The sequence below is a fragment of the Anomaloglossus baeobatrachus genome, chromosome 4 (genome assembly GCF_048569485.1).
Source record: "Anomaloglossus baeobatrachus isolate aAnoBae1 chromosome 4, aAnoBae1.hap1, whole genome shotgun sequence".
Classification (NCBI taxonomy): domain Eukaryota; kingdom Metazoa; phylum Chordata; class Amphibia; order Anura; family Aromobatidae; genus Anomaloglossus; species Anomaloglossus baeobatrachus.
The window spans coordinates 362,492,510-362,520,368 of NC_134356.1; the positions used below are offsets into that span (position 1 = coordinate 362,492,510).

General features: G+C 45.2%; 1 protein-coding gene across 2 annotated transcripts; it reads right to left on the minus strand.

Moving 5' to 3' along the window:
• Positions 1 to 362: 362 nt before the first annotated feature.
• TRMU (tRNA mitochondrial 2-thiouridylase) lies at positions 363 to 27,859 on the minus strand. Of its 2 annotated transcripts, none has more exons than XM_075342554.1 (11): positions 27,677 to 27,859; positions 24,984 to 25,149; positions 24,777 to 24,883; positions 23,960 to 24,082; positions 23,687 to 23,859; positions 23,012 to 23,065; positions 22,868 to 22,934; positions 22,203 to 22,303; positions 8,516 to 8,660; positions 4,348 to 4,430; positions 363 to 798 (listed from the first exon to the last, which is right to left on the minus strand). In XM_075342554.1, the coding sequence occupies exons 1-11, from the start codon at positions 27,756 to 27,758 to the stop codon at positions 643 to 645; spliced, it is 1,257 nt and encodes a 418-aa protein (XP_075198669.1). In that variant the 5' UTR covers positions 27,759 to 27,859; the 3' UTR covers positions 363 to 642. The 2 variants fall into 2 exon arrangements, with proteins under 2 accessions (XP_075198669.1, XP_075198670.1); XM_075342555.1 differs by having other exon boundaries at positions 27,705 to 27,789.

Genomic DNA, 27,859 nt, shown 5'->3' on the forward strand with positions numbered 1-27,859 from the left:
CGGTTTTGATGCCAAATATTTGAGAAAATCGATGCGTTTAAAAAAGCAACATGTCACTTTTGTGCATTTTGGATGCTGCTCCAACTCTGTATGGGAGAGGCAGCATCCAGAGCGCATGAAAATCGGCATCTATTCTGCAGACACACTGCATCCATTACATGGTTTCTGCAGCGATTTGAAGCGCACATGCATTGCCAAATCGCTGCAGAATTTTCAGCATGTACACGACGCAACGTGCGCACATACCCTAAGTCTTTTATACACATCAAGGCGTTACATTTCCTCTGTTTCACCAAGCAACCATGCACCAAAGTTAAAAAAAAAAAAAAAAGTGAAGACAGGAAATTATGCAAAAAATGTATTTATATATTGTACTACAAATGGCCAGTCGAACAGTCTTTAATTAAAAAAATAAAATTGTAGTCATCTTTATAAAGTTATTCTCTCAGAGATGTACGGGTCCATAGACTGTAGAGAACAATCCATTATTGTGTATGGAGACCTCAGAGGTAGGATGCCAGTCAAAGTCTGTCAGAACTTGCCCCTTAATTACCACAGAGACAGTGTGTGCTTTCGTTCCTCCATAATTTGCTGGCTCGGGTTTCACTAAATTCTCCCAATTAGCCAGGAAGATCGCAGCAGTCAGGTTAATGGATCCATATCTTTAGCAGTCTCTGTCGTCACATTTGCCGCAGAATTCATTCTATCTTGGCCCATTTGTAATGTGTACAGTGAAGGTCCCAGCCTCACAATCTTACCACTTCCAAGACATTCCTCTCCTTTGTAGAAAACCGCAAACTGGCAAAACAGCAAAATAAAACAGGAGTTATAGCACTGAAAGCTTCTAACAAACAAATATCCCCACCATAAAAAGACAAAGAAAAAAAAACACCTCTATATGTACTGGGTTTTTTTGTTTTTTTTTTTTAACTTCTAGTTTTACTTTGATATGTGTAGTACTTTGGCATAAGGTGGTGAAACAAAGCAAAATGTGATAAGATGGTGGGCTCCATATATCAAGACTGGTTAAAGAGAAAGTTTCCATATTTGTCATTTCATCCGCTCCATAAAATACAGCTTCAGAGAAGGGTCTTTACCCAATTTTCCTAGACTCAGACAGATTCATTGAGGGATACAGAAACGGAGCATTGTGTACAACATTGTGGCTTTGCCATTCGGAAGCTTAGGAAAGCTACCGGCCATACTGCATGCAATCTTTCAGCTTTCCAGAAGCAGGTAGAGTTATAGCGGATCCATAGAACAACTCACAGATGGCGAAATATCTCCTGGATTAGATTTTCTTCTTAAAATGAAATGTGGTTTCTCATGCGGTGCTTGAGTGTGCGTGGGAATATGCCAGGAAAGAAACATTAAAGAGGCGGCTCCATGACGGGCAGCATCACAATGTACTCTTTAGCCCGACTTATTTGGGTTCTCTCATTACAATAGTATGAAGTGTTTGTTAGGAGATTAGCATGCGGACATGTAATCATCTACAATTCATTGAATACAGGCAGGCCAATTTCTCACATTACCCTGCACTGAATAGTTACCCAGGGTCACCAATTATACATTGGAGATCTAGAACAGATTCCTATGGGCACAGGTTACACAGTACTGTCCACACTGCCGGCCTGGATGACTAATACATGTGATAAATCATTACCTTAGAATCTTTGCTGAGCATCTACAGTGCAGCATCGAAGGGACACGTGCCAGAAAAAGTCTCATACCTACACATGGGAGTTTGTTTTTTTGCAAGAAGAGTTGTAGATTTTTAAATGACAGTATTTAATTTACCGTATAAATTTATTAAATTATATGCTCTTTCTGGGGGGAATACAATATAAAAAACATGACCCATAACCTTTAAGTTGGATACATTTTTTTATGAAGAGTGATTGGACTCTGAGGGCTCCTAATTGCGTTGTGGCCTTTATTGGTACCATTTGGGGGTTCATACAACTTTGGCTTTGTGTGGGAGATTAAGACTAATATTATATACTAGCTGTAGCACCCAGCATTGCCCAGGATAGTGTGTCTCTTTCCCTGGCTGCATTGTGACACGCCAACATTCCATTTAAGGGTGTGGTTACGCATTCTTCTAAGGTTCTGGCTGCACTGTGTCTCTCAGCTCCATTGACTTTAATGGAGGCAGGTTTTTGGCGAAAAATTGAGTGTGTGCAAAATTTCGTGTTTGTACATGTGAAGGTGTGAATTCCTTTAGCGGACACACAGCTTTATATATTAGATAATTACACTTACACACACACACACACACACACACACACAAATACTAGCTATAATACCCAGGCATTGCCCAGGATAGTAACTGCCTCTCTTCGAGTCGGTCTGTCTCTTTTCCCATCTTTCCTTGTCTGACAGTCTGCCTGTGTCTTAGAGTGTCTCTCTATCCATCTTCCCACTGACATCTTATTACCTCACACAAGCTTCTTATACTAACAATTTATTTTGTTCCTATAGCAACCAATTACAGCTCCTATTAATATCCCAATAGCTCGCAGCTCTATTGACTTTAATGGAGGCAGGTGTTTTGGAGTGTAACTAAAGTGCGGGGTTAAATTTTCCTGTCAAAACAGTCTGACACTCCGAGTCACATGGGGTCTGTGCAAAATTTTGTGATTGTAAATGTGACGGTGAGGATTCCTTTAGTGGACATACACTCAGCTTTATATATTTTTCCTTTTTATACATTTTACAGTATTTTTGGTTCCTTTTGGGAACTGGCAGTCACTTAATCTCTGGTAACACTTTATATTGCAGTGTGTTCCATGTATGCCACATCTTACAGTCAAGGCTTACTATTATGAGTGCTAACAGCAGACATGGAGCCCTTTATCCACCTGCAATTACAACTCCTCAGCTCCGCACATGGACGAAGCCGCTCCACAGACTTTTCACTTCCATTTGCAGGATGACAAATTGTGTGCATTTTTCTTTATAACAAATCCTTCAGATTGGTGACAGAGTGAAATACATTTTCTCCTGGAACCGGATATTGTTGGAAGACTCAGTTTGTAACATTTGGTACACATATTGTCAGTAACTGACATTCCTTGAGATTATCCATAACCATGGTTACAGTAGTCACTAATGAGCATCAGATATGGACAGCATATCAGCCATATGGCTCAGTTCTCTCCTTATGGGAAAAAGAACTACTGTCATTCCATTATGTGTAGATATCCAATACATTCATCTTATCTAGACAAAATATATGATGGTCTTTATGGAATTTGTGGTTGTATGTCACCAATCCACACCCAATATATGCATTTCCAGGTATTTTACTAGGTTTTGCATTAAGAATGGCAAACACTTTCTTCACCTGCAGAGAATAACTTTCATCCACATTACTCTGTTAAGTCATACTCCATTGCTGTATTCTTCCCAGGTCTGTTTTAGAAATCAGTGCTCTATGTGTGGCCCTTTGGTTGTTCTGGTCCAAAGGAACAGCCAAAGGGCTAGACGCAGTAGTGTCCTGCAGCAAATTGTGACCTAATCTCTCAACTTCTACAGTATCTGCATTGTGGAGATACAGATACTAGTGACTACAATAATGGAAGAGGCAGCAGTGAGCTCTCTCTTCATCCATTGACCCTAAACATCTGAGATTGCAGCAGGCACAATGATGTCACTTCATTTCCCAACTGTGCGGAGCAGTGAGGGAATGGGGTTAGTCAAGTGATTTTATTAACTTGTCAGTAGTGATGAGTGAGCACTACCATGCTCGGGTGGTCGTAATGAGCAGTTGCAGTTAGATAATCAGATGGACGCGACTTGAGTACCCAAGTATAATGGAAGTATGGTGAACTCAGACTTTCTGGAAAAGTTCCTGGAAATGGCAAATGTGGGTAAAAGCTGTGGAATCTCCATGATAGGTTTCCAAACTTGTTCAATTCTATATTCTTCACCAGTGGTATATAATAGTGCGGCACCTCACATCTACTTAGTATATGCTACATGTTTATTGGAAGTTACCATTATCTTTAAAGGAAAATGGAGTTTCAAAAAAAAAAAAAAAAAATATAATATAATATAAATATAATATAATATAATATATAATATAATATAATATATAATATAATATATATAAAAATATGAAGTGTGCAACAGTAGCAAAACGACACCCTTCAGACTCCCTCGCCTTTTCAGAAACGTTTCTCTATTTTGTCAGAGTACTAATGATTAACAAAGGCTCTTTTACATGGCCAGTTCAGTGATTGAATTATAACTAGCACCAGTTGACATACTATATTTCATGTCGTGGTGGGAAGAGGGGGGGGGGGGGGGGGGGGGAGCTTTAGGATCCATCTTTTTACTTACCTGTCCAGGTGTCAGCGCTCGTATTGGCTTCACTAATGTTGCCCAAACTGTGCCGTCTTGGTTTAGCGTTAGTACACATGGCACTAGAAATTGTAATACAAGTGTATTAATAAACTGTTGTAACACTTTATATGTGACATGCTCAGTACAATCTTACACTTCTATCCCAATGCAAGTATTGCATAGCTGCAGAATATATAGGATATACAAGTGGATCAGCACAAGTTAACAGTTGACAGAGTTATTAAGCTTGGCTGTTCCTAACCCCGTGCATAGCGTTAATTATGGTTTACATCGCATATCATGCCCATGGCAATTAGAAGTTTGCTTCACCGTGAACAATGGAACCATTGAAATATAAAAGTTTCAGACATAATTTCTAAGCTAGGCAACAAGACGTGACAGGCAGCGCATTTCTCGGGGATTACAGAACACTGTGGGTGCAATACATCAAGGAACAAGTCCAACAGCATGATGCACAGTCTTCCCAAGAGCTCCTATAATCACAGACATGCCAGCCACCGATATCCACCAACACTACACAGTGGAGGTAATTACTGAGCACTGGGGAGAGGGGACGAGTACTGTCCCCAGCCTGTACAGCCAGTCATGGCTCCTGCTGAACCTCAGCCTGGACGCGGTGTTCTTAGTGTCTCTAGCTGTATGGGTGACCCAGTAATCAGATGCATGTTGCTGGGGGAATGCAGATTCTCAGCAGCCTGGAGGAGCCTACATTATAAAGAGGTTTCCTGATGGGCAGCAGGGAAGATGCAGAGAATTTAAAGGAGATCTTCCCATTTACTGGAGATTCTGTCACCTGTTCCTTAGCAACACAAACTGCGTCTTTGTTATGGAGACGACGTGATGAGATACTTGGCCGGACTCCATCATGGAGGAGCATCTGACAGAATTCTAAATGTCAAGCAGCACATTTTAACTATGGGAAAGGTTTTCTGTCAATTTTCAGAGCAGCCAGGCATATTATTCCCACATCCAAATTCAGGGGTTCTGGTCCAATATGTTCTGAAGTACAGTGTCCCTCACAGAACCAGAGCAGATGCATGCTGCAATCCAAGGGCAGCAGGAAAGGCTGGCAGTCTCGCTCCTCACAGTGGCTGTGCGCGACCCTACAGCAATTAAGTGTTAGGCTATGTGCGCACGTGTGCACTGTGCACCGCACCGAAAAGGTGCGCTTCAGAGCGCAGCTGAAAAGCTGCGTTCTGAAACGCATGGTGCCGGCGAGAACGTGCGCTCTGCCTGCAGCTCCTGCCATAGACAGAGCAGGGGCTGCCGACAAAGCGCATGGCAGAAGTGACATGTCACTTCTTAGAACGCAGTGATTCGTGCAGCAGCCGAAGCGCTGCGTTCTAATATGCCACGTGCGAACTGCCCCTGCACAATCTCCATAGATTGTGCAGGGGACGCAGGACGCATGCAGTTACGCTGCGCTACAAAGCGCAGCGTAACTGCATGAATTACGCACACGTGCGCACATAGCCTTACAGCAGAGAAAGGTGAGAAGTGCCCACTGAGTGACCTCATCTGTCCTTACCCATTATATGTCAATGGGTAGTCCCCATCTCACTCCTGTCTGGGTTTAGGGGACTGCAATTCTGATGACAGTCACATTAATACACAGACAAGCAATCTTAAAAAGGAAGCTATACATTTAAAATAGAGGGGGGGGGGGGGGGTAGTGTTACCCAGTTTTTACCACCTTATTTAAGAGCAGAGTAATGTAGAGTGCTCTGAACGCCATTGATGTGCGGCCTGCAATCACATCAGTCAGCTGTGTCCGCTGCATAGGTAGAAAGCCGCCAATCCGAAGTATGGGCAGGCTTATACCGGGCTCAGCATGCAGAGAATTGGTACATCTGCAGCAGAGGAAACAGGGATTCAGGAGCACACGACTCTTAGATGGGGTAGTAAAAACCTGATTGATCACAAATTCCCTTTAACCCCCTTCAGAGAGCCGTAAAATTTTATTTTCCCGTCAATCTTGCCATATGAGGGCTTGTATTTTTGCGCGACAAATTGTACCATATAGTGTACTGGAGAACGGCAAAAAAATTCCAAGTGTGGAAAAATTGCAAAAAAGTATGATTGCTCGATAGTTTTTGGGTGAAGCATTTTATTCATCATGTTCACTATATGGTAAAACTGATGTGGTGGTCCAATTCCTCAGGTCGGTATGAGTTTGTAGATGCCAAACGTATAGGTTTACTTTTATCTAAAAGGGGTGGAGGGGAAGGGGGAGGTGGAGGGGGGGGGGGGGGGGGGGGTGTTTGTCCACAAAAAGTGGAGGACTTTTTTTCCCCCGCGACCCGTAGTGTTCTCGTTTTTCGTGATCTGGGGCTCAGGGACTACTTATTTTTTGCGTCTTGAGCTGACGTATTTAAATGGTATTTTTTGCGCTAGTGCACCGTTTTGATCACCCGTTATTGCATTTTGCACAAAATTTACAATGACCAGAAAAACTTAATTTTGGCATTTGGAATTTTTTTGTTGCCATTTACCGATCAGGTTGAGTTTATATTTTGATCGGGCATTTCTGAATGCAGGGATACCAAATGTGTATTTTTTTTTTTTTTATTGTTGGGAGGGGGTGGGGTGATTTCAACTTTTAGGTTTTTTTATTTTATTTAGCTAGTCCCCTTAGGGAACTACAAGGGTCAGCAGTCTGATAGCTTGTTAATTTCTGTTGATCAGAACTGCACAGCTCTGATCAGCAGAAATGCAGTGTCCTGTGTGAGTCGACTAACAGGAAATACGTCATGAAAGCGACAGTAGTCATCACATGACCCATCGCTACCATGGTAACAATCAGCTTCCCGTGATGGCGGCGGCCATTTAAATTGCAGTCACATCACGATCTATGGGGTTAACACGTGCGGGTGGGTCGTGGATCCAGACGCACACATCTGCTGTTCAAATCAGCAAACATCCCCATATAGGCATTCAGTGATTGGCTGCACTGGTTATGTGTGCTGTAGTTGTGACGACACCGCTGCAGATAGTGAACAGAACCGGGAGAATCAATGAAAAGACAATGTTGGAAAGCCCAGAATCCTTATGATTATCAGTTTTATAGTCATCACACAGGTCACATGTGCATGAGTCCCAAATATTTTTTCCACCACGGTCCAAAGTGTTTCTGAAACTGAATGAAGCACAATTTGGACTGGGTGAAAAGATATTTGGACTGTTCCGTGAGGGATCCCTTGGCTGTTTACCATGGACTGGCTTTTAATCTCTAATTGCAGGGATCACTCCTATGCCTGAGAGAGTGCTGCTCAGGTAACATCGCAGGGAGCAGCCATCAAGAGCAAACATTGGCGAGTGCCAGCATACAGGCGAACAGCGGAGCATGTGGACCTGATGTTTTATAAGCAGGTCAGGTGCACACTAACAGCTGAATTATATGATTTCAAACCATTTTGTTGTCCCTGTCTGTACAATGGACAGAAACAAATGGACAATTTGTCCTGGTCTGCTTCAGAAGGTTGCAGAACCCATACAGGAGCTATAACAAGTGCATATTATTTAAAGCCACCATACTACTGCTCAATTGTGCAAAATCATAAAAGGAGACAGATTTCTAATAGAAATTAGTGATTTGCGCTGCCCTGGTCTGACATCCAGTCTGGTCCAGTATGCCATAGCAGCCAGTCTTCACATAGATGAAAGGTATTATGGCTGCCTCAGGCTACTTGCTGGGCTCCACAACATTATATGAGGCCTAGTGATATAATGTAGTGGGGCCTAGTATAGAGGTGCCCAGGATGCCAAGTGCAGAAGTGAAAACCAGCTGCCATAGAAGACTACCTAACAAGCCAGGGCAGAGCAAACAGATTAATAGTCTGCACTACCATCATTTGTCTCTAAAGAAATAGCCAATACTCCTATGCCAATAGATTTGTTGTGTGGCCACCTCCTTCACCTAGATAGCCTATGCCCAATTCCCTCTTCATCATTAGCATTATGGGATAGATGTAAACACAAACTTAAGCTAGTCTTCCCAGGATGAATGTTAAAAGGTTGGATAATGCATTATATTGCAGTCACTATATAATGCATGGTGATATTGCTACAAATAAACAAACAATCTAAATCAGGATGATAAAAGCAACATGGATGGAAGGAAATTTCTGTTATGTGGAGAATGTACCTAGTGCCATCTGGTGTTGAAATCGAAAATTACACTCCATCATCTTATTCGTCACCAGCTCTGCAGGAGGCTCCTCTGAAATCCAATGCATTCTGTCGGTCCGCAGTAAGTCTCTCAACAAGGCTGGGTGATCGGTACACGGGGCCTTCAATACACAAAATGTAACACTCAATCTTTGTGAAAGTGCTGGTTAATGAATATTTAGTGTCTAACATATTTAAAACTGAATCTAGAATTCATATAAAAAAAAAAAAAAAAAAAAAAGAAGAAGAGGAACAAACATCATTACTTACAGCAAAGATGGAACTGCAGCTGTATATTACCTAGGCAAAAACTACTCCTCCAGCAGGATACAGCTAAGCCCCCACTAGGTGGAGGCATCACAGGTGCAGGAGGAGCAAATCACACATATACTTCCAAACATGGAAGGACGATTGCTGGATGATAAAACTGCACACTGATGGCTTGCATAGAGTGCTGTTCACACTAGCAGATGTACAGTCACAAACCCGCAGCCTATTAAGCGACGTCCATACTATTAGATCAGGCTATTAGCTCACACACACTTCCAAACACTCCATGTTTGGAGGCATGTGTGTGTGATTTGCTCCTCCTGCACTTAGTAGGGGTTTAGCTGTATCCTGCTGGAGTAGTAGTAGTCTTTTGGCCTGAGCAATATACAGCTGCAGTTCCATCTTTGCTGTAAGTAATGATATTTATGCCCCTTTTTTGTTTTTTTTTATATTATATATAGTGTAGGGACCTACAAGCATGAGGTTCCCGTGATCAGGGTTGTAGGCTTCCGTCTTATGGCCAGAACGCTAACAACAACAACAAAAAAAAAAAAAAAAAAACACCACAACTCTTTTGTACAGGATACAGCCAGGCCCCTTTTTATTAGGCCTTGCATATTAGGGTTCCTGTCACTATGTAGTGCACAGTTGGGGTACGGCTTGGCAGCCCGCCTGATCTAATAGTATGAGCGTCGCCTAATAGGCTGCGGGTTTGTGACTGTGTTCGTGTGAACAGTGCTCTATGCAAGCCATCAGTGTGCAGTTTTACCATCCAGCAATCGCCCCCTCCATGTTTGGAAGCGTGTGTGTGATTTGCTCATCCTGCACCTGTGATGCCTCCACCTAGTGGGGGGTTTAGCTGTATCCTGCTGGAGTAGTAGTCCTTTGGCCTGGGCAATATACAGCTGCAGTACCATCTTTGCTGTAATGAATCTAGAATTAACAGGAGACCAAAACCAAACTTGAGGAAAAACAAAAAAAAAAAAAAAAAAAAAAAAAACGAACAACTTATTCCCAAATTACCAAGATCCAAGATCCTGCAAATCCATAGACCAGTGGTCCACAGATTAAAAGGAATCTTTTACCAGGTTTTCATCACCCCATCTGAAAGCAGCATGATGTTCATTTAGAAGTAGAGAACCTGATTCCAGCAATGTGTCACTTACTTTACTAGGTGCTACTGTCTTATTAAAAACTTACCGCGTGCAATTGTGCAAGTTCTTTGAATGCTGAGCTCTGAAAACCACACACACACACACACACACACACACACACACACACACACACACACACACTTTGTATTGTAACACACGTCAATAATATGGAGGACTACCTGGCAGCAGGTTTACTAGTCCTCTAGAGATAATTCTCCTGCTCGTAATAATTTTTTTTTTTCAAAGCTACAGCAAGCAGCCCAACGAGTGGCATCACTGGAATCAGGTTCTAAATTAGGTTGGTCTCACATTAAGAACCACCCCCACAGGTGGCAGCTTTCACTATGTTCATGTATGCAAAGAAAACTGTCACTGATAGGACTGCACACTGGACCGAAAATCCCAGAAAGAGCAAAAGGTTTAGAGGATTATAATACAGGTTACTGAAACTCCTCAAAAGTATTTAAATCTACTTAGTTTCCCTGCTCTATAACATGGTGCCTGTGGATTGGGCTGCATTTTCATACCGAAAGGTTCCCTTCAACAGGGACTTTTCCAATGTGGTATATCCTTTTATTCAATAATTATTAGGTTTTCAAAGTTTATACATAAAACAGTTCTAACAAACAAAAAAACAGAATGTGCTGTATAGCATTACTTCATGCTATATCAAACAAATAATATAGACATACAAAAGGAGAAACAAAAAAGGTAAAAACTATGACATACAGTCGGATTAAGAATTTACAAAGTATGATTTTCAAATAATATGTCAGGAGATGGCTGTAGACAAACAATTTTCTTAAACTAATTGAATAAGTATCATGTATTACGTTTATACAAGAATTAGAACTAGATTAGATTTAAAATTTTATGTATTGTTGTTAAAGTCAGTCCATGGTCCCATTTTTTATGAAATCTGTTTCAAGAGTTATTAATCAGAGCATGCTTCTCTTCATAGAACTTATAAAAGTGATAGTTTTCTATTAGATCGTAAATATTTGGAATTTTATTCGATTTCCAACGTGCCGCCAATTCGACTTTGGTAACTAGAAGGATATGAATTACGATGGCCCTGTATTTTAGGTTTATTGTATCTGAATCTATCGATAAGAGAGCAAATTGTGGGGTTAGACTTATTTTTGAGTGTATTATCAGATTTATTATTTTAGACACTTTCTGCCATAAGCTTCTGATTTTAGGACAGCTCCAAAAAATATCAACAATGTCACTTTTTGTATCACAACCTCTCCAGCATGTTGGTTTTTGGCTTGGGAATATTTTAGCTACTTTGTCCGGAGTGAAATACCATCTGGTATAAATCTTATAATAAGCTTCATGTAATGTAGCGTAGATATTGGAAAGATATGTGTTTTTTAGAGCTTTATCCCATTGGACTTGGGAGAATTCTACTTTCAAGTCCTTTTCCCAATTGGCTATGTGTATAATTTTTCTTGTGGTGAGTTCAGAATTGTAGGCATGATAGATGTTCTTATGACTCCATATTAGTTTGTTATTTGGGTTGTTTATCAATTTAACCCCTTAAGGACGAAGCCAGATTTGTACTTAATGCCCAGGCCATTTTTTGCAATTTTGACCAGTGTCACTTTATAGGGTTATAACTCTGGAACGCTTCAACGGATCCCGGTGAATCTGAGATTGTTTTTTCGTGATATATTGGGCTTCATGGTAGAGGTAAATTTAGGATGATTTTTTTTTATTTTATTTGTGAAAAAATCTGAAATTTGACAAAAAAATTAAAAATTTTGCAAGTTTCAAACTTAATTTTTATGCCCATAAACCAGAGAGTTATGTCACACAAAATAGTTAATAAATAACATTTCCCACTTGTCTACTTTAGATCAGCGCAATTTTTGAAACAAAATTTTTTGGGGTTAGGAAGTTAGAAGGGTTCAAAGTTCATCAGCAATTTCCCAATTTTTCAACAAAATTTACAAAACCATTTTTTTAGGGACCACATCCCATTTGATGTGACTTTGAGAGGCCTGGGTGACAGAAAATACCCAAAAGTGACACCATTCTAAAACCTGCACCCCTCAAGGTACTCAAAACCACATTCAAGAAGTTTATTAACCCTTCAGGTGCTTCACAGGAACTAAAGTAATATGGAATGAAAAAAAATAAAAATTAACATTTTACCTAAAAATGTTACTTTAGCACTAATTTTCTTACTTTTTCAAGAGGCAACACCAAAAATTGGACCTCACACTTTGTTACCCACTTTCTTATGAGCGCGCTGATACCCCACATGTGGTCAGAAACCTTTGGGTAAATGGGGAGAGCTCGGAATGAAAGGAGCAATATTTGAATTTTGGAAAGCAAAGTTGGCTGAAACAGATTGCGGGCACCATGTTGCTTTTACAGATCCCCTAAGGTACCTAAACAGCAGGAAGCCCCCTCAAGTGACCCCATTTTGGAAACTAGACCCCTTAAGGCTTCTATCGAGGGGTATACTGAGCATTTTGGACCCACAGGTACTTCACAGATTTTGATAACGTTACTTTGTCATATTGAAAATTGTAATTTTCTCAAAAATGTTGCTTTAGCATCAATTCTCTCACTTTTTCAAGAGGTAATTCCAAAAATTTGACCCAAATGTTTGTTACCCACTTTTTTATGAGCGCGGTGATACCTCACATGTGGTCTGAAACCTTTGTTTGGACAAATGGGAGGGCTTGGAACGAAAGGAGCAATATTTGAATTTTGGAAAGGAAATTTGGCTGAAAAAGATTGCGGGCACCATGTTGCATTTGGAGGACCCCTAAGGTACGTAAACAGCAAAAAACCACCACAAGTGACCCCATACTGGAAACTAGGCCTCTCAAGGAATTTATCTAGATGTTTAGTGAGTACCCTGAACCCCCAGGTGTTTCACAGACGTTTAACGTTGAGCCATGAAAATAAAAAAATAAAATTTTACCACAAAATTGTTACTTCAACCAGGTAGCTTTTTTTTCACAAGGGTAACAGGAAAAAAATAACCATGAAATGTATTCTGCAATTTCTCCTGAGTTTGGTGATATCTTATATGTGGTGGAAATCAACTGTTTGGGCACACGGCAGGTCTTGGAAGGGAAGGAGTGCAATTTGACTGAACATTTGGCTGGAATAATTAGTGGACGCTATGTCGCATTTGGAAAGCCCCTAAAGTGCCTAAACAGTGGAGGCCCCCCACAAGTGACCCCATTCTGGAATCAAGAAACCTCAAGGCTTTTATCTAGGTGTATATTGAGCATTTTGAATCCACGAATACTTCACAGAATTTGATAAGCTTAGGTTGCCATATTGAAAATTTTCATTTTTTTCACAAAAATGTTTCTTTAGCATCACATTTCTCACTTTTTCAAGAGGCAACAACAAAACGTGGACCCCACAGGTTGTTATCCAATTTCTTGTGAGCGCAGGGATACCCCACATGTGGCCAAAAACCTCTGTTTGGATATATGTGAGGGCTTGGAATGGAAGGAGCACCATTTGAATTTTGGAAAAGTTGAAATAAATTGCGTGCACCATGTCACATTAGCAGGGCCTCTTGGGTACCTATACATTAGAAACTCCCCACAAGTGACTCCATTTTGGAAACTGGACCCCTCAAGGATTTTATTCAGGAGTATAGTAAGCATTTTGAATCCACAGGTACTTCACAAAAATGTTGCTGTAGGAACAATATTCTCACTGTTAGGCTATGTGGCCATGATCCAGCGACACGGCGTCTAGTACACAGTGTCAGCCTTCCTGCAGAGATGTGAGTGTTGTCCACGGGAGAACGCAGCTGCCCATGCCCACGATTTGGGTTCAGGCTGCTGTTGAGCTCTATGCTACCTGCAGAGCACACTCATCTCCGCAGCATAAATTGACATGCTGAGGCTCGGGAAGCTGCACCACAGGTCAGTGTATGCTGCGGAGAATAGAAGCACAGTGGGCACGGGATTTCTAAAAATCCTTCAACTGTGCTTCTACTGCACAACGCAGCATTATGGACGCAGGGAAAACACTCTGCGCCCAAAACGCTGCAAACCCCGATTGTGGGCACATAGCCTAAAATGCTACAATGCATGAATGGATAGATGTCAAACATATATAATGTCCCACCCCCCTGCATATTCTAAGCTGGCGCCCTTTAGTGCCTTTCATGTGGCACTAAAGGGTGCCTAGCCTTGTATTTAGCCCAAAAAGAAAAAAAAAAAATAATTAAAATAAATGACGTGGGGTCCCCCCTATTTTTGATAGCCAGCTAGGGTAAAGCAGACAGCTGTAGCCTGCAAACCACAGCTGACAGCTTCACCTTGGCTGGTGATCAATTTGGAGGGCTCCCCAAGCTGTTTTTTTTTTTTTTAATTATTTATAAATAATTAAAAAAACAAAAAAAAAAAAAACAACGTAGGGTCCCCCCAAATTAGATCACCAGCCAAGGTGAAGCTGACAGCTGGGGTCTGGTATTCTCAGGGTGGGAAGAGCCATGGTTATTGGACTCTTCCCAGCCTAAAAATAGCAGGCCGCAGCCGCCCCAGAAGTGGCGCATCCATTAGATGCGCCAATTCTGGCGCTTTGCCCCAGCTCATCCCGCGCCCTGGTGCGTTGGCAAACGGGGTAATAAATGGGGTTGATACCAGGTGTGTAATGTCACCTGGCATCAAGCCCAGCAATTAGTTATGTCACGGCGTCTATCAGATACCCGACATAACTAATTGACAGTAATAAAAAAAAATTGACAACAAAAAAAAATTTATTTGAAAAAACACTCCCCAAAACATTCCCTGATTGACCAATTTATTGAAAAAAAAAAAAAAAAATCCGCTGTAATCCATTTGGACGTCCCACGTCGACTCTGGACCTTCTAGAATATGGGAGATACGTTCAGGGAACGTATCCCCCCATTTTCTAGTATTGCAGACCCTCCATTTGAGGAGAGTGGGTGCAAAGAATCTGCACCCACTCTCCCCGGGTCACAGCTGCAGTGTGCCGAGCAGCAGCAGCAGCCAGCGTCCTGAACACAGGAAGCTGACAGCCGCGCTCTGCACATGTGACCGGCGTCTGCTGTGAAGGAGCCGGAGGAGGGGGCCGCGGGGGATCAGCGCTCCGACAGGTATGTATGACACCGGGGAACACCGGGGGGGGATAGGGGGGGACCCGGCAGGGCCTAGGGAGCAGGTTTCTGTCGCATGTGTTATGGCACATACGACAGAAACCATACGAAAAGTGTAAATGCGGCTGGCGCGCTGCTGTGCTCGCCGGTGCGCGCGGCCATCTTGGATTTTCGGGAGGGGGTTGGGGGTCGGGGGGGGGGGGGGGGCACTTTGGGGATACCGAGGGAACCGGGAAAAAGATTTATCTCCCTTCTGGCATGTTTGATCATGCCAGATGGGAGATAAATCATTTTTTACCGGTGCGGTCATTTACTATAACTTGATGATCGGTATACGGTGTATACCGGTCATCACGTGACTGGGGACTGGAAAAACCGGCCCGAATCATGATCTCCAGGGTCTCAGCTACCCCCGGCAGCTGTGACCCCGGAAATTTTGTGACTCTGGGGGGCGCTAGACCCTTTTTTCCGACCGCCGTTAAAAAGCGGCAGAAAGGAATAAGTACCCTAATTTGTCGCCGTTAAAAGGCGTATTGGCGGTCGTTAAGGGGTTAAGTATGAATTTGTTTATTTTACATTTGGGTTCTATAAGTTTCCTGATTGTTTTCCTTATTTCTAGCAAGAAATACAGATCTTTATCTGGTATATTATTTTGTAGTTTAAGTTGTAAGAATGAGGTCAAATTTGCACCATCGTATATATTTTTTATGTATTTTATCCCTGACTGGATCCATCTATCTACTGTCTCCGTATTGTTTGACAAATCAATATTTTTTCATCTCTGTATTTTTAAAGACTTCAAAAGTCATTTTGTCTTTGGAGATTCTTGAAATCTTTTCCCAGGAAGTAAATGCAGCATTAATAGTGCTGCTATCGTAGGTACTGGATTTTCGTCCTCCAGAGTTTAGTAACTGTTCCAGTAAAGGAGAGCGGAAAGAATTATTTCCTGATAATATTAGTTCCAAGTTAACCCAAGTTGGAGTATTTTCATTTTTTAATAAGCAATTGTTGGTTTGTTTTAATAAATTTGAGTAATAATATGCTTGTATATTAGGAAGGCCGTATCCTCCATTAATTTTATTTTTGAATAATGTATTTTGGCCACCCTTGCTTTTGTGGTATATCTTAAAAGGAATCTGTCACCGGGGTTGTGCTCCTCATCTGAGAGCAGCATAATGTAGAGACAGAGATCCTGATTCCAGCCATGTGTCACTTACTGAGCTGTTTGCTGTCATTTCAATAAAATCAATGTTTTTTGTGGCAGATCTAGCAGTTATACAGAGCTCATGAATATGCTGGACTACCTGGCAGCACACCAAGTAGTCCTGTAATGACAAAAATCACTATTTAAATTCAGCATTAGATTATCAAAACTACACTAAGTAGCCCAGTAAGTGAGACCACTGGAAACAGGATCTTTGCACCTACATTATGCTGCTCCCAGATTAGGTTGCCAAAACCTACTGACAGATTCCCTTTAATTAACTTACTGATCACTGGTAAAGACTACAGTGCTGTAAGGTGTTAGTAAAGAGTCACAGTTCTTTTGTATTGTTTGGTGGGGTGGTTCTGCACACAGCATTTTGTCACCTATAACATGGAGAAAATTACTTAACGGTAATGGGATTTCCAGAAGCCCATGACAGCACCACCTGAGAGATAGGTTCCGCCCACATCAGGACCGGAAACCCACTGATAAAAAGGCGGTACTTCCCCTCCACATCAGTAGGTTTACAGAGCCAGAGAGGACCAACAAAACACAAACAAAAATGTTAAATCACACCACCACCAAAGGAATACACCATTAACTAACACTCCCCGAAGGGTGCCCATAACCAGTGAATAGGTGGGGGGGGGGGGGGGGGGGGGGGGGGAAGACTAAGGGTGCTGTCATGGGCTTCTGAAAATCCCATTACCGGTAAGTAATTAAGATTTTTCCCTTTCGCCCATGACACCACCTGAGAGATTCTAGAGACCAATCACCTTAGGGAGGGACCACCGCCTGTAATACCCATCTACCAAGAAAGGTCGGCCGTGGAGGACAAGTCAAGTCTATAGTGACAGAAAAAGGTAGAGGAAGAGGACCAAATGGCGGCCCTGCATATATGATTAATAGACACCTCTGCCCGCTCAGCCCAAGTAGTATGACCTAGTGGAAAGGCCCTAATCTGCAGGGGAACTGGCACCCCCTTAGCCAAGTAGGTCAGCGACATAGCATCCCGGGCCCACCTAGCCAAGGTGCTTGTAGATACTTTACAGCCCCCGGACTTTCCCTAGAACGTAACAAAAACAGGGCCTGAGATTCTCGCAATTCCCTGGTCCTATCTAAGTAGGTTATAAGGGCAAGTCTTACATCCAAGTTATGGAGCCTGTCCACTTTGTCATTGGAAGCAGGGTCACAATGGAAGGCAGTATGAATTCCTGGGACCTGTGAAGGGCTTGACCACTTTAGGCTATGAGGGATCTGTATGCAATACCACCTTATCGACCAAAATTTGGGTATATGGATGGACAATGGAGAGCGCCTGTAGGTCACCCACCCGTCTAGCGGACGTCAAGCAATGAGTAGTACCACCTTCATGGTCTTGGAGGGAACATCTGAAAGGGGCTCAATGGGGTGTCTAAGGGCATCAAGGACAAGATTTAATCCCAGGGAGGCATGAGAGGAGAAGGGACAGGAGTCGCTCTAGCACAGGATTTAATGAACCTGCTAATCCATCTATTCTCCAAGGTTATGTTTATAGAGGGCTCCTAAGGCAAAAACTTGTACCTTCAAGGTGCTAGTGGATAAGTTCAATCCAACCCTTACTGAAGGATTTCCAGGATGGCCAGGAAGAGAGGGGGACCCCCGATCTGTGTCCAGGAAACTTGCTGGATTTTTCACCAGACCCTTCCCTAAATACCAGTGGCGACTGGCTTACTACTTTTAAGGAGAGTTTTACTAAATTCTCAGGAGAATCCCTGTGCTAGGAGCAGCCGCCTTCAAATGCCACGCTGTCAAGTGGAGGGTAGGAGACTTGGGTTGGCACATTGGTCCCTGGACTAGTAGGTCTGTCCTGTCCAGCAGTATCCAAGGGTCTGATATTGCCAGTCTTTGGAGCCAACAGAACCAGGCTCTTTTTTGGCCAGAAGTGAGCTATGAGGAGAATGAGGGCCTTGTCTTCCCGAACCTTCCTGAGCACCGCCGGAAGAAGAACCAGGGGTGGAAAGGCATATAGAAGACCCTGTGACCAGGGGATCGGCATTGCATCTATTGTCATGGGATGATCCCTGGCTCATTTTATTGTAGTTAGTTCACTGAAGTTTGAGGACTGAGTCCTCACATGATCGTCCCATAGTCCTTGTAACAGGTGAGTTCTCAGGTAAGCTCCCGAGTCTAAGTGACCTGCATCTGTTGGGACGATATCTATGATGTTGGGACATCCGGACACCCCTGCGGACAATGGAGTTATGTCCTGCCACCAGGACAGAGAAAGCAACACCTTTGGATCCAAGCGGATTCTCATATCCAAGAAGCCTCCTGACTGTTGCGGTCAGACCAGGACCTCCATCTGAAGGGATCTCATATCTATCTGAGCCCAAGGAACCGTGGGGATGCAGGATGTGAGGGTCCCCACAAAAGACATTGCCTGTCTGAGGGTCATGACTGGTTTTTCCAAATCGCCAAGTTGACCAGGGATTGTGACTTCAGTATCTGCTCCTCCAGGAGAAAAGACTTCTGAGCGACTGAATCCAGGATCAGCCCCAAGAAAGACCGACACTGTTGAGGTTTGTGTTCTAGATTTTTCCTGATTTATGATCCACCCTAAGTGCTCTAGGATGGAGATCACTATTCTTTTCTCTCCCTGTCATATAGATGTTACAATAAAATACCCCCGAGGGGGCGACTTCAGTTGTAAGGTCAGCCCTTTTGCAATGATCTGTAGAATCCACAGGCTGGAGGAAACAGTCTCAAGGAAGAGGGAGAGCCTCCCCCCCACTGGGATGGTGGAGTCATTGAGGGCCTTGTGGCTTGGTAGAGGATGATGGATCAAACATAATCCTGAGGACCTCTTCCGTCTATCCTTCCAGGAGTTTTGGTCTCTGGGAGGCTCCTTATGGAAAATTGCTTCCTCCGAAATGGACGGCTACGAGGGAATGGAGTTCTTACAGCTGGAAATACTTGTTTATTGTTTGTCGCTTTAGACAGAAGGTCATCCAGTTGTGATCCAAACAAAAAGTCTCCTTCACAAGGTATCCCGCATAGTCTGAAATGCTGGGAGACATACAGTCCAGGAACAACTAGAGGGCCCTTCTGGCTGAATTGGAAAGAGCTGCTACCTTTGCAGATAATTTGGGCGAGTCGATGGAAGCATCCGCTAGAAGTCTGCCGCCCCCTGTATACGTGGAATTGAGGAAATAATGTCTTTACTAGACACGGTACCCTTAAGTTAGTCTTCTAATTGTTGGACCCAGACTATTATGGACTTTGTTACACATGTATCTGCCACCGCCGGGCGAAGAGCTCCTGCTGCAGCCTTCCAGGTACCATGAACCTGCAATCCAGGCCTCAAACATGAGAGGTTGTGTGGATTCAGGATCTTTATCATCCACCAGCCCCATAGTGGAGTGGACAGCTTCCACTAGGGGTGTCACCTCAGAGGATGGGAAGCATAGTCTGCCGTCCAAGTCTGAGGAAGAGGCAGGTGAAAATTTTCTGGAACCCCGTTCAGAGCCGCCTGATTTATCTGAAGTTCCCCCATCATTCCTAGTGGATCGTTTATGCGTTTCATTGACTTCAGCATGGCTAATATCTCTCAACTCAACCCTGAGGCTTTGTGCTTCCATACATAAGCCAAAACCAAACAGTAAGATTCCTTCTACTAAGATTACCCCGTTTTTTTGGGGTTTTTTTCCCCAGCTTGTATGGCAGAGAACAATAGACGTTATTTTCCATATTACAATAGTTTCTTACCTAGCCTGTTAAGGTTAACAATAGAGAATAGTGGATGTGGTTCCCCCATATTATAACAGCCTTTTCTTGGTTAGTAATAGCTGACAACAGAGAATAAAAGCAGTAGTTCTCCCACATTATAATCAAGTTATTCTATGACTTGTAAGATTGACAACAAGGGATAATAGTTGCAGCCTCTCTATACAAATAACAGTTGTGTATAATGGCTGACAACAGAGAACAATAGAAGCAGTCTTTCTGGTGCTGAGGGATTCGCTTATTTACACTTTACAACATCTGGAATGATATAATTAAACTCTGTATCTTTGATCACACCTAGAGTGTCAAAATGGTATATTAAGATTTTTGTGGTAACATTATGTGTGGGTTTTGTTTTTTTTTTTTTTTTTTTTTTTTTTTTTTTTTTTTAACAGTGCTTTGATTTGCTTTGGGATTTTTTGACCAGGCACCCCCCGTCCTCAGTCATCAGAGGACAGTAACCACCTGATCCACATAGCACAATCTGGACCAGAACTGAGAATCACAAGTGATACAACAGTCCAAGCCTCCCAATATAGCTAGGATTACAGGTGCACACCACAACACTCAGCATCCCTTTTTTTTTGCTCCCTGTCTTGTCTTAAATGAACAATCAGTCTACAACAGATGTTTTCACTTGGACACTGATTCACTGAGACAAGTTCATGTTTCCTCTTATAAATTCAGCATACATATTTGTCCATGTTACCTAAGAATAAGGACCCTGTTCTAGGGTCCGAAACATGTCAGGATTTGGTCATGTTGTTTCATTTTGTATGTAATTTCAACATTATGATCTAAATAAAACAGAAGAACTCTCTGAGACAGGTGGGACAAGGCCCCCTTGGCAATCTGAGGATAGACTGTCCTTGTAAACACCACAATTCCTATGATTCCTCTTAGAGGGACTGCCTGAAAGAAGGGAACATGGGGGGGGGACTTTTAAACAATGAAATGCTTCAGCAGACACTCACACCCCGAGATGGCGGATCTGGTACTGGTTTCGGAGGCAGTTTATGACTTCCAGATTTGGATTTCTCAGATCCCCTGGAATGTCGACTTGCCGGACTGGAGGGACTAGCCCTGCCGGAGGAGCGCTCCCCTTGCTGCCCTGGGAATCTGTATGCTGTTCCAGCACATCCTGCTCTGGAGGAGAGTTGTCTTCCATCCTGAATAGGGGAGAAGTCATACTCACCAGAATACAGTGAAGGCGACTCCTCATACCTCCCTGGTTCAAATGTCCCACCCGAAATCCGTTCACTGGGCGCCGCCATCTTTGAACACCTTGCACATGCGATGAACTTCCGGGTGCCGCGTCACTTCCTCTTCACCCCGGCGTTCCGTCAGCAGGGCGCCCGTCTCGCGGGCTCCGTGTGAGGATCACATAGCCTGGGGCGACGCAGAGCACCGCTCCAGGCCCGCGCCCCACCACTGCAGACAGCCGAAGCCCTGGGGAGGTGCATCCAGGCCCGAATGCCGGCTTTTGGAAAGAAAACAAACTTACACACATACACCGGGTCAGACCTGGGAGAATCCGTGGGTTATCCCATCAGCACAGGAAACCAAACTGATGTGGAGGAGAGGTGTCGCCTTTTTATCAGTGGGTTTCCTGTCCTGATGTGGGCGGAACCTCTCTCTCAGGTGGTGCAGTCATGGGCGAAAGGGAAAATAGGAACTTTTCTTCATGTTACCTTCTTATCAATATGTGCTGTAGAACACCATCTAATGATCTACATTTAGAAGTAATCCAATAGCAGTTCTCGTAATGATCACTTAACCTAAGGGTATGTGCCCACGATCAGGACCTGCTGCATCTTGGACATGGCGGCTGACCTACGGGGCCATGAGTCTCCTCCACATGAGCCCGCAGCTGCCTGTGCCTATGATCTGGGCTCGGGCAGTCTCTCACTTCTGTTCTCCCTGCGGAGGACACTGGTGACTCAGCAAACAATTGACATGCTGTGGCTTGGAAAGCCGCACCGCAGATCAGTGTTACCTGCAAAGAAAACCAGCACCGTGGGGGCATGGGATTTCTAGACATTTAGTCCACTATGCTTGTACTGTACAATGCAGCATTTTGGACGCAGCTGAAGCATAATGCGTCAGGATTATATTCAGAAAAAAAAACAAAACAAAAACCCTCACTGTATCTTTAACTCACCACGAAAATTTCACTTGTGGAGACATCTTTATCGACCACAAACCATGCGTCTCGTTGACCACTTATTCTTGCCCTTTGGCCCAAAGTGAAAAGAAACCAACCTAAGGATAAAAGGAAAAAAAGTTTTACTTCATAATCTGCCACCAGTAGTGTACACACACACACACACACACACACACACACACACACACACACACACACTATCATGAACTCAATTTTCCCAGAGCCCAAGCAACCCCTTTCACTGCTGCTCCTCTGTGTGCACAAGACATGATCATACAATGCATTGCATGTTGTATCCCTTAAAAAGTATGTTCCCACATTGCAGAAAACTGCATCTCTTGGTAGGACTAACACTTTTGATGCATTTTGATAGGATAAACAAAAACAATTGACGTGTTTTTTCTGCACCAAACTGCAACATGTGCACAGCACCTCAGGGTTCTCAGACTTTGCTGGGATGCGCTTTTCCTTGCAGATTGATTAAAATCTGCAAGAAAAAAATCCACATCAAAAAAAGCAGCGTGTTCACACAGCATAACACGTCAAGGGAACATTGAAGCGCAAATAAATTAAGAGGAATAAACTTGTAAAAAACACATTTCTATAAAAGTATAAGTTTCACAAGGAGAAAAAAAAAAAAAAATATATAAAAAAAATTTTACCTTTGTGTGTACCCAAAATTTTTCCATCCTCGATTGACACAAAGTTCCCAGGCTGGGGCTCTAAATACTTTAAAGAATAGAGAACAGGCCTTATTAAAACATAAGCGACTCATAACATTTACTCCAAAACACAAAAATACTGACCTCAAGAATGAATTTTTCAAAATTTCTCTCACCGATGAAACAGATCCCCATGCTCTATAAAAAAAAAAAAAAAAAAAACGAAATAGAAGAATTATTCCATAACTGTATATGGGTTCTCAATAATCGCATATTGTATTTTTGTTTTACTGCTTTAAAACTAAGTTCCCTGGCCTCTGCCTTAGGCTATGTACGCACTTTGCTTTTTACCTGCTTTTTTTGCAGATTTTTCAACTGCAGCGTTTAATGCCAAAATGGTTGTGTTCTGCTTTTCAAGCAAAGTCTATGGGAATTTGGGTTTCGTGTCCGCACTATGCTGTTCAAAATGCTGCCTTTTTGTGGCAGAAATTTGGGCAAAAACTCTGCTTTGCAGTGCAAAACCCAAATGGCAAAAACAATTGACATGTTGCTTCTTTGAAAAGCAGAGTTTTACTTTTTTATTTTTACAAAATATTTAGTAGTAGTGATTTGCACAATTAAGAGGATAATTTCATTTTCACAGTGCATCAAGGACAGAGTAAATGCCCTGAGCCATCTATGCTAGAGGACTATAATGGTAGCATAAAGACCAGTACAATGGGGGTTATAAGGCAGCAAATGTATCTGGGACAAGACTAAACTTGTCTACTGTTTCAAGAGGATACTTATTTGGTGGCTGATTGCATGTACATAGCTTGCCTCTTTCCTCTTTAAGACGTGATGAAATCCTGCTTCTGCTGCAATCTTCTTCACAAAGTCCTTTGACAAACCTCCGAGTGGAAACAAGGTTTTTCGTAACGCATGTTGTGATATCTGACTGAGGAAAAAGGTCTGGTCCTTGAAGTGGTCGGCAGCCTGAAGAAGGTTCACATCTGTATAATGGATAAAGTACAGTGATAGATGCTTCCTGGCAATGACAATCCTAGACCCATAAACATTCAGTATAACAAATCATGCATTCCCGATACGTACTGTCCCTTATCTCAAATCTGTTCCTAAATAGAGTCTGCCGCATCCTTACATATGGGTGCTGAAATATTTCTTCATCCTCGTGAGATATTCTTGCATAGTGCCCAGTGGCTATAGCATCAGCCCCTATTGTGATAAAAAGAGGGTCAGTCAATCAAATCAGTCCTGTCTAACACCACCACATGTATAAGTTCAGATCAGAATATATAAAAAATTATTAAAGGGTGTTCACATTAGTCTTCAATTGGCTTGGTAATTATTCTAGGAACTCCAAGGGTCCCACTGCTGTGACCTCTAAGATTATGAGGGTACCATGGCCCTTTTCAGTGGAGCAATGGTCATCCATGTGGTGCCACGCCATTATAAACCTATGGGACATGACAGCTATAACCAAGCACATACACAACTGCCAGTTTATAAAATCAGAGAACAAACATTTCTTTGTCTCAGATCTCTGCATCCATTCATCTACTAGAAATCACTTATTCTGTGGATAAGTGATAAATTATTACTGGTATACCCCATGAGCTGAAACTCTTAAGGGTGCTTTACACGCTGTGACATTGCTAGTGATCTAGTTAGCGATGTGACACGCCAGATCACACATAAGATTTGCAGAGATCGCACATAGGTCATTTTTGTAGCACCGGTCACACGTGTGATCTCGGCATATCGTATGTGCGATCTGGAGTGTCACATTGCTAATGAGATCGCTAGCGATATCGCAGTGTGTAAAGCACCCTTAAGAAGTCTGCACGACCATTATTTCAGATACGGGAATTCTCCCTTCCATCAGAGCTGGATATACACATGGTCCTACCTAGGTTTTCAATAGCGTAGTTTAGGAAGTGGTTAAACTTAATATGCTTGTTGCACAACACATCTGGATTCGGGGTCCTTCCCTTCTCATATTCACTCAGGAAATAACTAAGAAAAACAAGGAACAATTAATACAAACCGTGTGTTTCAGATGCAGTAGACTGGAGAAGCTTAGCACCCCATATGCCCAGCGTGTCACCCCACTTACCTAAACACCTCATGCCAGTACTCCTTCACATAGGACACTTGGTGGAAGGGGATATCCAGCTTCTGGCAGACCCTGTAGGCATCCTCACAGTCCTGCTCCGCACTGCACACACCGTGCTCGTCCACCACATCCCAGTTATTCATGAAGACACCGGTCACCTGATAACCTACAGAACAGCAGCGTTATGTGCAAGCTTTATATACACGGAGATATCATTTACTATTACATAGCTATGACTAACACTAGTCATCAGCCGGACCCTGGAGACACCGGGCCGCGTACAGTGCAGAGGAAATACGGTCGTCCAGAGGAGGAACACGATCACATCAACGTCTACTGGGAACTGCACAGAACGCCACACTCACAGGGTGAGCCCCCCCCTCCCTCACCGCCACACTCACAGGGTGACCCCCCCCCCTCACCGCCACACTCACAGGGTGACCCCCCCCCCCTCACCGCCACACTCACAGGGTGACCCCCCCCCCCCTCACCGCCACACTCACAGGGTGACCCCCCCCCCCCTCACCGCCACACTCACAGGGTGACCCCCCCCCCCCTCACCGCCACACTCACAGGGTGACCCCCCCCCTCCCTCACCGCCACACTCACAGGGTGACCCCCCCCCTCCCTCACCGCCACACTCACAGGGTGACCCCCCCCCTCCCTCACCGCCACACTCACAGGGTGACCCCCCCCCTCCCTCACCGCCACACTCACAGGGTGACCCCCCCCCTCCCTCACCGCCACACTCACAGGGTGACCCCCCCCCTCCCTCACCGCCACACTCACAGGGTGACCCCCCCCCCCTCCCTCACCGCCACACTCACAGGGTGACCCCCCCCCCCTCCCTCACCGCCACACTCACAGGGTGACCCCCCCCCCCTCCCTCACCGCCACACTCACAGGGTGACCCCCCCCCCTCCCTCACCGCCACACTCACAGGGTGACCCCCCCCCCTCCCTCACCGCCACACTCACAGGGTGACCCCCCCCCCTCCCTCACCGCCACACTCACAGGGTGACCCCCCCCCCCTCCCTCACCGCCACACTCACAGGGTGACCCCCCCCCCCTCCCTCACCGCCACACTCACAGGGTGACCCCCCCCCCTCACCGCCACACTCACAGGGTGACCCCCCCCCCCTCACCGCCACACTCACAGGGTGACCCCCCCCCTCCCTCACCGCCACACTCACAGGGTGACCCCCCCCCCTCCCTCACCGCCACACTCACAGTGTGACCCCCCCCCCCTCCCTCACCGCCACACTCACAGGGTGACCCCCCCCCCTCCCTCACCGCCACACTCACAGGGTGACCCCCCCCCCTCCCTCACCGCCACACTCACAGGGTGACCCCCCCCCTCCCTCACCGCCACACTCACAGGGTGACCCCCCCCCTCCCTCACCGCCACACTCACAGGGTGACCCCCCCCCTCCCTCACCGCCACACTCACAGGGTGACCCCCCCCCTCCCTCACCGCCACACTCACAGGGTGACCCCCCCCCCCTCCCTCACCGCCACACTCACAGGGTGACCCCCCCCCCCTCCCTCACCGCCACTCACAGGGTGACCCCCCCCCCTCCCTCACCGCCACTCACAGGGTGACCCCCCCCCCCTCCCTCACCGCCACTCACAGGGTGACCCCCCCCCCCTCCCTCACCGCCACACTCACAGGGTGACCCCCCCCCTCCCTCACCGCCACACTCACAGGGTGACCCCCCCCTCCCTCACCGCCACACTCACAGGGTGACCCCCCCCCCCTCACTCACCGCCACACTCACAGGGTGACCCCCCCCCCTCACCGCCACACTCACAGGGTGACCCCCCCCTCCCTCACCGCCACACTCACAGGGTGACCCCATCCTCCCTCACCGCCACACTCACAGGGTGACCCCATCCTCCCTCACCGCCACACTCACAGGGTGACCCCCCCCTCCCTCACCGCCACACTCACAGGGTGACCCCATCCTCCCTCACCGCCACACTCACAGGGTGACCCCATCCTCCCTCACCGCCACACTCACAGGGTGACCCCATCCTCCCTCACCGCCACACTCACAGGGTGACCCCATCCTCCCTCACCGCCACACTCACAGGGTGACCCCATCCTCCCTCACCGCCACACTCACAGGGTGACCCCATCCTCCCTCACCGCCACACTCACAGGGTGACCCCATCCTCCCTCACCGCCACACTCACAGGGTGACCCCATCCTCCCTCACCGCCACACTCACAGGGTGACCCCATCCTCCCTCACCGCCACACTCACAGGGTGACCCCCCCCTCCCTCACCGCCACACTCACAGGGTGACCCCCCCTCCCTCACCGCCACACTCACAGGGTGACCCCCCCCCTCCCTCACCGCCACACTCACAGGGTGACCCCCCCCCTCCCTCACCGCCACACTCACAGGGTGACCCCCCCCTCCCTCACCGCCACACTCACAGGGTGACCCCCCCCCCTCACCGCCACACTCACAGGGTGACCCCCCCCCATGGTACACTCACAGGGTGACCCCCCCTCATCACCGACATCCCACCCCATGGCACACCTCCCAGTGACCCCTTTATGGAATGCATGCAACACAAGCAGGAGTATGTGTGCTGGCTCTGTCATGTCTACCCATCATCTCACTAGCTACAACATTGGAAGTGTCCTTGGTTCCATGCAGCGCACTATCCCTCCATTCTCCCCACCTCTCCTCCGCAGCAGCAGGGCGCTCACCGCACTGTCCACCCCGCCAGACATCGCGCACACCACATGCCGCACCGTCTGCATGTCACCAGTGTCTCATGTGCCGCTCAGTGAAAGTCACGCCGGTCTCCAGCTGTAAGGCGGTGCAGAAGTTATAAAGCCCCGGCCAGAAACTCGGGTACAAG